Source organism: Somniosus microcephalus, chromosome 3 (assembly GCF_052327205.1).
Source record: "Somniosus microcephalus isolate GS21.2 chromosome 3, FLI_Smic_1.0, whole genome shotgun sequence".
Taxonomy (NCBI): domain Eukaryota; kingdom Metazoa; phylum Chordata; class Chondrichthyes; order Squaliformes; family Somniosidae; genus Somniosus; species Somniosus microcephalus.
The window spans coordinates 211,138,977-211,152,564 of record NC_140989.1 but is presented as its reverse complement, the minus strand read 5'-3'; the positions used below and the strand labels follow the sequence as shown (position 1 = coordinate 211,152,564).

At 54.0% G+C, this 13,588-nt stretch overlaps 1 protein-coding gene across 4 annotated transcripts in view; it reads right to left on the bottom strand.

Moving 5' to 3' along the window:
- LOC147121689 (roquin-1-like) overlaps window positions 1–13,588 on the bottom strand; it is a 414,634-nt gene that overhangs the window by 85,582 nt on the left and 315,464 nt on the right. For all 4 annotated transcript variants that reach the window (XM_085982135.1, XM_085982134.1, XM_085982136.1 and 1 more), the window contains one exon: window positions 3,674–3,847. In XM_085982135.1, the coding sequence (XP_085838261.1) occupies window positions 3,674–3,847 (174 nt within the window). The remainder of the gene's footprint in view (window positions 1–3,673; window positions 3,848–13,588) is intronic.

The following is a 13,588-nucleotide window of genomic DNA, read 5'->3' as shown; positions in this document are numbered from 1 at the left end:
GGAGAGAGTCTATAACTGGACTGGATCCTGGACTGGGAGAGCGTCTATAACTGGACTGGATCCTAGACTGGGAGAGAGTCTATAACTGGACTGGATCCTAGACTGGGAGAGGGTCTATAACTGGACTGGATCCTGGACTGGGAGAGAGTCTATAACTGGACTGGATCCTAGACTGGGAGAGAGTCTATAACTGGACTGGATCCTAGACTGGGAGAGGGTCTATAACTGGACTGGAACCTAGACTGGGAGAGAGTCTATAACTGGACTGGAACCTAGACTGGGAGAGAGTCTATAACTGGACTGGAACCGAGACTGGGAGAGAGTCTATAACTGGACTGGAATCTAGACTGGGAGAGAGTCTAAAACATCAGTAGATCCTAGACTGGGAGAGAGTCTAAAACATCAGTAGATCCTAGACTGGGAGAGAGTCTATAACTGGACTGGATCCTGGACTGGGAGAGCGTCTATAAGTGGACTGGATCCTAGACTGGGAGAGAGTCTATAACTGGAGTGGATCCTAGACTGGGAGAGAGTCTATAACTGGAGTGGATCCTAGGCTGGGAGAGAGTCTATAACTGAAGTAGATCCTAGACTGGGAGCGAGTCTGTAACTGGAGTGGATCCTAGACTGGGAGAGAGTTTATAACTGGACTGCATCCTAGAGTGGGAGAGAGTCTAGAACAGGAGTAGATCCTAGACTGGGAGAGAGTCTATAACTGGAGTAGATCCTAGACTGGGAGAGAGTCTATAACTGGAGTAGATCCTAGACTGGGAGAGAGTCTACAACTGGAGTAGATCCTAGACTGGGAGCGAGTCTATAACTGGACTGGATCCTAGACTGGGAGAGTGTCTGTAACTGGAGTGGATCCGAGACTGGGAGAGTGTCTGTAACTGGAGTAGATTCTAGACTGGGAGAGAGTCTATAACTGGACTGGATCCTAGACTGGGAGAGAGTCTATAACTGGACTGGATCCTAGACTGGGAGAGAGTCTAATACTGGAGTGGATCTTAGACTGGGAGAGAGTCTATAACTGGACTGGATCCTAGACTGGGAGAGAGTCTATAAGTGGACTGGAACCTAGATTGGGAGAGAGTCTATAACTGGACTGGATCCTAGACTGGGAGAGACTCTATAACTGGACAGGATCCTAGACTGGGAGAGGGTCTATAACTGGACTGGAACCTAGACTGGGAGGGAGTCTATATCTGGACTGGAACCTAGACTGGGGGAGAGTCTATAACTGGACTGGAACCTAGACTGGGAGAGAGTCTATAACTGGACTGGAACCTAGACTGGGAGAGAGTCTATAACTGGACTGGAACCTAGACTGGGAGAGAGTCCATAACATGACTGGAACCTAGACTGGGAGAGAGTCTATAACTGGACTGGAATCTAGACTGGGAGAGAGTCTATAACTGGACTGGATCCTAGACTGGGAGAGAGTCTAAAAGATCAGTAGATCCTAGACTGGGAGAGAGTCTAAAAGTGGACTGGATCTTAGACTGGGAGAGCATCTATAACTGGACTGGATCCTAGACTGGGAGAGAGTCTCTACCTGGACTGGATCCTAGACTGGGAGACCGTCTTCAACTGGACTGGACCCTAGACTGGGAGTGAGTCTGTAACTGGACTGGATCGTAGACTGGGAGAGAGTCTATAACTGGAGTAGATCCTAGACTGGGAGAGAGTCTATAACTGGACTGCATCCGAGACTGGGGGAGTGTGTGTAACTGGAGTGGATCCTAGACTGGGAGAGAGTCTATAACTGGACTGGATCCTAGACTGGGAGAGTGTCTATAACTGGACTGGATCCTAGACTGGGAGAGAGTCTGTAACTGGAGTAGGTCCTAGACTGGGAGCGTGTCTGTAACTGGAGTGGATCCTAGACTGGGAGAGAGTTTATAACTGGACTGCATCCTAGACTGGGAGAGAGTCTAGAACAGGAGTGGATCTTAGACTGGGAGAGAGTCTATAACTGGACTGGATCCTAGACTGGGAGAGAGTCTGTAACTGGACTAGATCCTAGACTGGGAGAGAGTCTATAACTGGACTGGATCGTAGACTGGGAGAGAGTCTATAACTGGAGTGGATCTTAGCCTGGGAGAGAGTCTATAAGTGGACTGGATCCTAGACTGGGAGAGAGTCTATAACTGGAGTAGATCCTAGACTGGGAGAGAGTCTATAACTGGAGTGGATCTTAGACTGGGAGAGAGTCTATAACTGGACTGGATCCTAGACTGGGAGAGAGTCTATAACTGGAGTAGATCCTAGACTGGAAGAGAGTCTATAACTGGAGTGGATCTTAGACTGGGAGAGAGTCTATAACTGGACTGGATCCTAGACTGGGAGAGAGTCTATAACTGGAGTAGATCCTAGACTGGAAGAGAGTCTATAACTGGAGTAGATCCTAGACTGGGAGAGAGTCTATAACTGAAGTAGATCCTAGACCGGTAGAGAGTCTATAACTGGAGTGGATCCTAGCCTGGGAGAGAGTCTATAACTGGACTGGATCCTAGACTGGGAGAGAGTCTATAACTGGACTGGATCCTAGACTGGGAGAGAGTCTATAACTGGAGTGGATCCTAGCCTGGGAGAGAGTCTATAACTGGACTTGATCCTAGACTGGAAAAGAGTGTATAACTGGACTGGATCCTAGCTTGGGAGAGAGTCTATAACTGGACTGGATCCTAGACTGGGAGAGAGTCTATAACTGGAGTAGATCCTAGACTGGGAGAGAGTGTATAACCGGACTGGATCTTAGACTGGGAGAGAGTCTATAACTGGAGTGGATCCTAGCCTGGGAGAGAGTCTATAACTGGACTTGATCCTAGACTGGAAGAGAGTGTATAACTGGACTGGATCCTAGCCTGGGAGAGAGTCTATAACTGGACTGGATCCTAGACTGGGAGAGAGTCTATAACTGGAGTAGATCCTAGACTGGGAGAGAGTGTATAACTGGACTGGATCTTTGACTGGGAGAGTGTCTGTAACTGGAGTGGATCCTAGACTGGGAGGCAGTCTATAACTGGACTGGATCCTAGACTGGGAGAGAGTCTATAACTGGACTGGATCCTAGACTGGGAGTCTATAACTGGACTGGATCGTAGACTGGGAGAGAGTCTATAACTGGAGTGGATCCTAGCCTGGGAGAGAGTCTATAACTGGACTGGATCCTAGACTGGGAGAGAGTCTATAACTGGACTGGATCCTCGACTGGGAGAGAGTCTATAACTGGAGTGGATCCTAGCCTGGGAGAGAGTCTATAACTGGACTGGATCCTAGACTGGGAGAGAGTCTATAACTGGACTGGATCCTAGCCTGGGAGAGAGTCTATAACTGGACTGGATCCTAGCCTGGGAGAGAGTCTATAACTGGACTGGATCCTAGATTGGGAGAGAGTCTATAACTGGAGTGGATCCTAGACTGGGAGAGAGTCTATAACTGGACTGGATCCTAGACTGGGAGAGAGTCTATAACTGGACTGACCACTCTTCTGGATGCCGCTGTTTTAACTTTAACACAGTATATCTCTATACAGCTGCCACCTCAAAACTCCCGCCCTCAAGGGTCAAGTCCCACTGTCTTGTCCTGCTCTCAACAGAAACTGCTGACCATTCCCAGGCTCTGCTGGCCTGGTGACACAAGAAAAGAAAATTGGGAAAATTCCAAATACCTCCGGGGAAACATCGACAAAGGAAGATGGCAGGCCTGCGGTTGGAGGAAAGGGAGGTGGAGAGATGGTCTTCCGCTCCTCGAGCTGGGCCATGAGCTCTTTCCTGCGCCGGTGAAGGTAATCCAGGCTTGGCTGAGGTTGAGGTTGGTGCTGGGGCACCCTGCCGTGAGGATCCTGGAAGGAAACAGCGCAATTAGCAACGCTCTGTTAATTTTCGAGGAGAAACTTCTTTACCCAGAGAGTGGTGAGAATGTGCAACTTGCTATTACAGGGAGTGGTTGAGGTGAATAGAATACATGCATTTATGAGGAACCTAGGTAAGTGCATGAGGGGGAAAGGAATAGAAGGGTATGCTGATAGGGTTAGATGAAGAGGGTTGGGACGGGGCTCGTGTGGAGCATAAACACCGGCATAGACCAGTTGGGCCAAATGGCCTGTTTCTGTGCTGTTGCAGTATTAAGTACCAGGAACTCTGCGCTAAATTGGCTGATCTTGGTCAGGCCTGTGGTAGGGGCACTACAGCAGAAACCCTGTCGAGATCGCACAGAACTGACCGACACCAGCAGAAACCCTGTCGAGATCGCACAGAACTGACCGACATGAGCAGAAACCCTGTCGAGATCACACTGAATTGACCGACACCAGCAGAAAACCTGCCGAGATCGTGCAGAACTGACCGACACGAGCAGAAACCCAATCGAGATCGCACAGAACTGACCGACACGAGCAGAAACCCTGTCGAGATCGCACAGAACTGACCGACACGAGCAGAAACCCTGTCGAGATTGCGCAGAACTGACCGACACGAGCAGACACCCTGTCGAGATCGCACAGAACTGACCGACACCAGCAGAAACCCTGTCGAGATCGCGCAGAACTGACCGACACCAGCAGAAACCCTGTCGAGATCGCGCAGAACTGACCGACACCAGCAGAAACCCTGTCGAGATCGCGCAGAACTGACCGACACCAGCAGAAACCCTGTCGAGATCGCGCAGAACTGACCGACACCAGCAGAAACCCTGTCGCGATCGCACAGAACTGACCGACACCAGCAGAAACCCTGTCGAGATCGCACAGAACTGACCGACACCAGCAGAAACCCTGTCGAGATCGCACCCAACTGACTGACACCAGCAGAAACCCTGTCGAGATCGCACAGAACTGACTGACACTAGCAGAAACCAGGTCGAGAGCGCACAGAACTGACCGACATGAGCAGAAACCCTGTCGAGATCGCACAGAACTGACAGACACCAGCAGAAACCCTGTCGAGATCGCACAGAACTGACCGACACCAGCAGAAACCCTGCCGAGATCGCACAGAACTGACCGACACCAGCAGAAACCCTGTCGAGATCGCACAGAACTGACCGACAGCAGCAGAAACCCTGCCGAAATCGCACAGAACTGACCGACACCAGCAGAAACCCTGTCGAGATCGCACAGAACTGACCGACACCAGCAGAAACCCAGTCGAGATCGCACAGAACTGACCGACACGAGCAGAAACCCTGTCGAGATCGCACAGAACTGACCGACACCAGCAGAAACCCTGTCGAGATCGCACAGAAGTGACCGACACCAGCAGAAACCCTGTCGAGATCGTACAGAAGTGACCGACACCAGCAGAAACCCTGTCGAGATCGCACAGAACTGACCGACACCAGCAGAAACCCTGTCGAGATCGCACTGAATTGACCGACACCAGCAGAAAACCTGCCGAGATCGCGCAGAACTGACCGACACGAGCAGAAACCCAATCGAGATCGCACAGAACTTACTGACACCAGCAGAAACCCTGTCGAGATCGCACAGAACTGACCGACACCAGCAGAAACCCTGTCGAGATCGCACAGAACTGACCGACACGAGCAGAAACCCTGTCGAGATTGCGCAGAACTGATCGACACGAGCAGACACCCTGTCGAGATCGCACAGAACTGACCGACACCAGCAGAAGCCGTCGAGATCGCGCAGAACTGACCGACACGAGCAGAAACCATGTCGAGGTCGCACAGAACTGACCGACACCAGCAGAAACCCTGTTGAGATTGCGCAGAACTGACCGACACCAGCAGAAACCCTGTCGAGATCGCGCAGAACTGACCGACATGAGCAGAAACCCTGTCGAGATCGCGCAGAACTGACTGACACCAGCAGAAACCCTGTCGAGATCGCCCAGAACTGACCGACACCAGCAGAAACCCTGTCGAGATTGCGCAGAACTGACCGACACGGGCAGAAACCCTGTCGAGATCGCGCAGAACTGACCGACACCAGCAGAAACCCTGTCGAGATCGCACAGAACTGACCGACACCAGCAGAAACCCTGTCGAGATCGCACAGAACTGACCGACACCAGCAGAAACCTTGTCGAGATCGCACAGAACTGACCGACACCAGCAGAAACCCTGTCGAGATCGCACCCAACTGACTGACACCAGCAGAAACCCTGTCGAGATCGCACAGAACTGACCGACACCAGCAGAAACCCTGTCGAGATCGCGCAGAACTGACCGACACCAGCAGAAACCCTGTCGAGATCGCACCCAACTGACTGACACCAGCAGAAACCCTGTCGAGATGGCACAGAACCGACCGACACGAGCAGAAACCCCGTCGAGGTCGCACAGAACTGACCGACACCAGCAGAAACACTGTCGAGATCGCACAGAACTGACCGACACCAGCACAAACCCCGTCGAGATCGCACAGAACTGACAGACACCAGCAGAAACCCCGTCAAGATCGCACAGAACTGACCGACACCAGCAGAAACACTGTCGAGATCGCACAGAACTGACCGACACGAGCAGAAACCCTGCCGAGATCGCACAGAACTGACCGACACCAGCAGAAACCCTGTCGAGATCGCGCAGAACTGACCGACACCAGCAGAAACCCTCTCGAGATCGCACAGAACTGACCGACACCAGCAGAAACCCTGTCGAGATCGCACAGAACTGACCGACACCAGCAGAAACCCTGTCGAGATCGCACAGAACTGACCGACACCAGCAGAAACCCTGTCGAGATAGCACAGAACTGACCGACACGAGCAAAAACCCTGTCGAGATCGCACAGAACTGACCGACACCAGCAGAAACCCTGTCGAGATCGCGCAGAACTGACCGACACCAGCAGAAACCCTGTCGAGATCGCACAGAACTGACCGACAGCAGCAGAAACCCTGTCGAGATCGCACAGAACTGACCGAGACGACCAGAAACCCTGTCGAGATCGCGCAGAACTGGCCGACACGAACAGAAACCCTGTCAAGATCGCGCAGAACCGACCGACACCAGCAGAAACCCTGTCGAGATCGCGCAGAACTGACCCACACCAGCAGAAACCCTGTCGAGATCGCACAGAACTGACCGACACGAGCAGAAACCTGTCGAGATCGCGCAGAACTGACCCGACACCAGCAGAAACCCTGTCGAGATCGCGCAGAACTGACCGACACGAGCAGAAACCCTGTCGAGATCGCGCAGAACTGACCCGACACCAGCAGAAACCCTGTCGAGATCGCGCAGAACTGACCGACACCAGCAGAAACCCTGTCGAAATCGCACAGAACTGACCGACACCAGCAGAAACCCTGTCGAGATCGCGCAGAACTGACCGACACCAGCAGAAACCCTGTCGAGATCGCGCAGAACTGACCCGACACCAGCAGAAACCCTGTCGAGATCGCACAGAACTGACTGACACCAGCAGAAAACCAGTCGAGATCGCACAGAACTGACCGACACCAGCAGAAATCTTGTCGAGATCGCACAGAACTGACCGACAGCAGCAGAAACCCTGTCGAAATGGCACAGAACTGACCGACACGAGCAGAAACCCTGTCGAGATCGCACAGAACTGACCGACACCAGCAGAAACCCTGTCGAGATCGCACAGAACTGACCGACACCAGCAGAAACCATGTTGAGATCGCACAGAACTGACCGACACCAGCAGAAACCCTGTCGAGATCGCACAGAACTGACCGACACGAGCAGAAACCCTGTCGAGATCGCACAGAACTGACTGACACGAGCAGAAACCGTGTCGAGATCGCACAGAACTGACCGACACCAGCAGAAACCCTGTCGAGATCGCACAGAACTGACCGACACCAGCAGGAACCCTGTCGAATCGCACAGAACTGACCGACACCAGCAGAAACCTTGTCGAGATCGCGCAGAACTGACCGACACGAGCCGAAACCCTGTCGAGATCGCACAGAACTGACCGACACCAGCAGAAACCCTGTCGAGATCGCACAGAACTGACCGACACCAGCAGAAACCCTGTCGAGATCGCACAGAACTGACCGACACCAGCAGAAACCCTGTCGAGATCGCACCCAACTGACTGACACCAGCAGAAACCCTGTCGAGATCGCACAGAACTGACTGACACTAGCAGAAACCGGGTCGAGATCGCGCAGAACTGACCGACACCAGCAGAAACCCTGTCGAGATCGCACAGAACTGACCGACACGAGCAGAAACCCTGTCGAGATCGCGCAAAACTGACCGACACCAGCAGAAACCCTGTCGAGATCGCACAGAACTGACTGACACCAGCAGAAACCCTGTCGAGATCGCACAGAACTGACCGACACGAGCAGAAACCCTGTCGAGATCGCGCAAAACTGACCGACACCAGCAGAAACCCTGTCGAGATCGCACAGAACTGACCGACACCAGCAGAAACCGTCGAGATCGCGCAGAACTGACCGACACGAGCAGAAACCCTGTCGAGATCGCACAGAACTGACCGACACCAGCAGAAACCCTGTCGAGATCGCGCAGAACTGACCGACACCAGCAGAAACCCTGTCGAGATCGCGCAGAACTGACCGAGACGAGCAGAAACCGTGTCGAGATCGCACAGAACTGACCGACACTAGCAGAAACCCTGTCGAGATCGCGCAGAACTGACCCACACCAGCAGAAACCCTGTCGAGATCGCGCAGAACTGATCGACACCAGCATAAACCCTGTCAAGATCGCACAGAACTGACCGACACCAGCAGAAACCCTGTCGAGATCGCGCAGAACTGACCGACACCAGCAGAAACCCTGTCGAGATCGCGCAGAACTGACCGACACCAGCAGAAACCCTGTCGAGATAGCGCAGAACTGACCGACACCAGCAGAAACCCTGTCGAGATCGCACAGAACTGACCGACACCAGCAGAAACCCTGTCGAGATCGCACAGAACTGACCGACACCAGCAGAAACCCTGTCGAGATCGCACAGAACTGACCGACAGCAGCAGAAACCCTGTCGAGATCGCACAGAACTGACCGACACGAGCAGAAACCCTGTCAAGATCGCACAGAACTGACCGACACGAGCAGAAACCAGGTCGAGATCGCACAGAAGTGACCGACACCAGCAGAAACCCTGTCGAGATCGCACAGAAGTGACCGACACCAGCAGAAACCCTGTCGAGATCGCGCAGAACTGACCGACACCAGCAGAAACCCTGTCGAGATCGCACAGAACTGACCGACACCAGCAGAAACCCTGTCGAGATCGCACAGAACTGACCGACAGCAGCAGAAACCCTGTTGAGATCGCACAGAACTGACCGACACCAGCAGAAACCCTGTCGAGATCGCGCAGAACTGACCCACACCAGCAGAAACCCTGTCGAGATCGCACAGAACTGACCGACAGCAGCAGAAACCCTGTCGAGATCACACAGAACTGACCGAGACGACTAGAAACCCTGTCGAGATTGCGCAGAACTGGCCGACACGAACAGAAACCCTGTCGAGATCGCGCAGAACTGACCGACACCAGCAGAAACCCTGTCGAGATCGCGCAGAACTGACCCACACCAGCAGAAACCCTGTCGAGATCGCACAGAACTGACCGACACGAGCAGAAACCTGTCGAGATCGCGCAGAACTGACCCGACACCAGCAGAAACCCTGTCGAGATCGCGCAGAACTGACCGACACCAGCAGAAACCCTGTCGAGATCGCGCAGAACTGACCCGACACCAGCAGAAACCCTGTCGAGATCGCGCAGAACTGACCGACACCAGCAGAAACCCTGTCGAGATCGCACAGAACTGACCGACACCAGCAGAAACCCTGTCGAGATCGCGCAGAACTGACCGACACCAGCAGAAACCCTGTCGAGATCGCGCAGAACTGACCCGACACCAGCAGAAACCCTGTCGAGATCGCACAGAACTGACTGACACCAGCAGACACCCTGTCGAGATGGCACAGAACTGACCGACACGAGCAGAAACCCTGTCGAGATCGCACAGAACTGACCGACACCAGCAGAAACCCTGTCGAGATCGCACAGAACTGACCGACACCAGCAGAAACCATGTTGAGATCGCACAGAACTGACCGACACCAGCAGAAACCCTGTTGAGATCGCGCAGAACTGACCCACACCAGCAGAAACCCTGTCGAGATCGCACAGAACTGACCGACACGAGCAGAAACCGTCGAGATCGCGCAGAACTGACCGACACCAGCAGAAACCCTGTCGAGATCGCACAGAACTGACCGACACGAGCAGAAACCCTGTCGAGATCGCACAGAACTGACTGACACGAGCAGAAACCGTGTCGAGATCGCACAGAACTGACCGACACCAGCAGAAACCCTGTCGAGATCGCACAGAACTGACCGACACCAGCAGGAACCCTGTCGAATCGCACAGAACTGACCGACACCAGCAGAAACCTTGTCGAGATCGCGCAGAACTGACCGACACGAGCCGAAACCCTGTCGAGATCGCACAGAACTGACCGACACCAGCAGAAACCCTGTCGAGATCGCACAGAACTGACCGACACCAGCAGAAACCGTCGAGATCGCACAGAACTGACCGACACCAGCAGAAACCCTGTCGAGATCGCACAGAACTGACCGACACCAGCAGAAACCCTGTCGAGATCGCACAGAACTGACCGACACCAGCAGAAACCCTGTCGAGATCGCACCCAACTGACTGACACCAGCAGAAACCCTGTCGAGATCGCACAGAACTGACTGACACTAGCAGAAACCCTGTCGAGATCGCGCAAAACTGACCGACACCAGCAGAAACCCTGTCGAGATCGCACAGAACTGACTGACACCAGCAGAAACCCTGTCGAGATCGCACAGAACTGACCGACACGAGCAGAAACCCTGTCGAGATCGCGCAAAACTGACCGACACCAGCAGAAACCCTGTCGAGATCGCACAGAACTGACCGACACCAGCAGAAACCGTCGAGATCGCGCAGAACTGACCGACACGAGCAGAAACCCTGTCGAGATCGCACAGAACTGACCGACACCAGCAGAAACCCTGTCGAGATCGCGCAGAACTGACCGACACCAGCAGAAACCCTGTCGAGATCGCGCAGAACTGACCGAGACGAGCAGAAACCGTGTCGAGATCGCACAGAACTGACCGACACTAGCAGAAACCCTGTCGAGATCGCGCAGAACTGACCCACACCAGCAGAAACCCTGTCGAGATCGCGCAGAACTGATCGACACCAGCATAAACCCTGTCGAGATCGCACAGAACTGACCGACACCAGCAGAAACCCTGTCGAGATCGCGCAGAACTGACCGACACCAGCAGAAACCCTGTCGAGATCGCGCAGAACTGACCGACACCAGCAGAAACCCTGTCGAGATAGCGCAGAACTGACCGACACCAGCAGAAACCCTGTCGAGATCGCACAGAACTGACCGACACCAGCAGAAACCCTGTCGAGATCGCACAGAACTGACCGACACCAGCAGAAACCCTGTCGAGATCGCACAGAACTGACCGACAGCAGCAGAAACCCTGTCGAGATCGCACAGAACTGACCGACACGAGCAGAAATCCTGTCAAGATCGCACAGAACTGACCGACACGAGCAGAAACCAGGTCGAGATCGCACAGAAGTGACCGACACCAGCAGAAACCCTGTCGAGATCGCACAGAAGTGACCGACACCAGCAGAAACCCTGTCGAGATCGCGCAGAACTGACCGACACCAGCAGAAACCCTGTCGAGATCGCACAGAACTGACCGACAGCAGCAGAAACCCTGTTGAGATCGCACAGAACTGACCGACACCAGCAGAAACCCTGTCGAGATCGCACAGAACTGACCGACACCAGCAGAAACCCTGTCGAGATCGCGCAGAACTGACCCACACCAGCAGAAACCCTGTCGAGATCGCACAGAACTAACCGACACCAGCAGAAACCAGGTCGAGATCGCGCAGAACTGACCGACACCAGCAGAAACCAGGTCGAGATCGCACAGAACTGACCGACACCAGCAGAAACCCTGTCGAGATCGCGCAGAACTGACTGACACCAGCACAAACCCTGTCAAGATCGCACAGAACTGACCGACACCAGCAGAAACACTGTCGAGATCGCACAGAACTGACCGACACGAGCAGAAACCCAGTCGAGATCGCACAGAACTGACGGACACCAGCAGAAACCCTGTCGAGATCGCACAGAACTGACCGACACCAGCAGTAACCCAGTCGAGATCGCACAGAACTGACCGACACCAGCAGAAACCCTGTCGAAATCGCACTGAACTGACCGACACCAGCAGAAACCCTGTCGAGATCGCGCAGAACTGACCGACACCAGCAGAAACCCTGTCGAGATCGCGCAGAACTGACCGACACGAGCAGAAACCCTGTCGAGATCGCGCAAAACTGACCGACACCAGCAGAAACCCTGTCGAGATCGCACAGAACTGACCGACACCAGCAGAAACCCTGTCAAGATCGCACAGAACTGACCGACACGAGCAGAAACCAGGTCGAGATCGCACAGAAGTGACCGACACCAGCAGAAACCCTGTCAAGATCGCACAGAAGTGACCGACACCAGCAGAAACCCTGTCGAGATCGCGCAGAACTGACCGACACCAGCAGAAACCCTGTCGAGATCGCACTGAACTGACCGACACCAGCAGAAACCCTGTCGAGATCGCACAGAACTGACCGACACCAGCAGAAACCCTGTCGAGATCGTACAGAACTGACCGACACCAGCAGAAACCCTGTCGAGATCATACAGAACTGACCGACACCAGCAGAAACCCTGTCGAGATCGCACTGAACTGACCGACACCAGCAGAAACCTGTCGAGATCGCACAGAACTGACCGACACCAGCAGAAACCCTGTCGAGATCGCGCAGAACTGACCGACACCAGCAGAAACCGTGTCGAGATCGCACAGAACTGACCGACACCGGCAGAAACCCTGTCGAGATCGCGCAGAACTGACTGACACCAGCAGAAACCCTGTCGAGATCGCGCAAAACTGACCGACACCAGCAGAAACCCTGTCGAGATCGCGCAGAACTGACCGACACGAGCAGAAACCCTGTCGAGATCGCGCAAAACTGACCGACACCAGCAGAAACCCTGTCGTGACCGCGCAGAACTGACCGACACGAGCAGAAACCGTCGAGATCGCGCAAAACTGACCGACACCAGCAGAAACCCTGTCGAGATCGCGCAGAACTGACCCACACCAGCAGAAACCCTGTCGAGATCGCACAGAACTGACCGACACGAGCAGAAACCGTCGAGATCGTGCAGAACTGACCGACACCAGCAGAAACCCTGTCGAGATCGCACAGAACTGACCGACACGAGCAGAAACCCTGTCGAGATCGCACAGAACTGACTGACACGAGCAGAAACCGTGTCGAGATCGCACAGAACTGACCGACACCAGCAGAAACCCTGTCGAGATCGCACAGAACTGACCGACACCAGCAGGAACCCTGTCGAATCGCACAGAACTGACCGACACCAGCAGAAACCTTGTCGAGATCGCGCAGAACTGACCGACACGAGCCGAAACCCTGTCGAGATCGCACAGAACTGACCGACACCAGCAGAAACCCTGTCGAGAT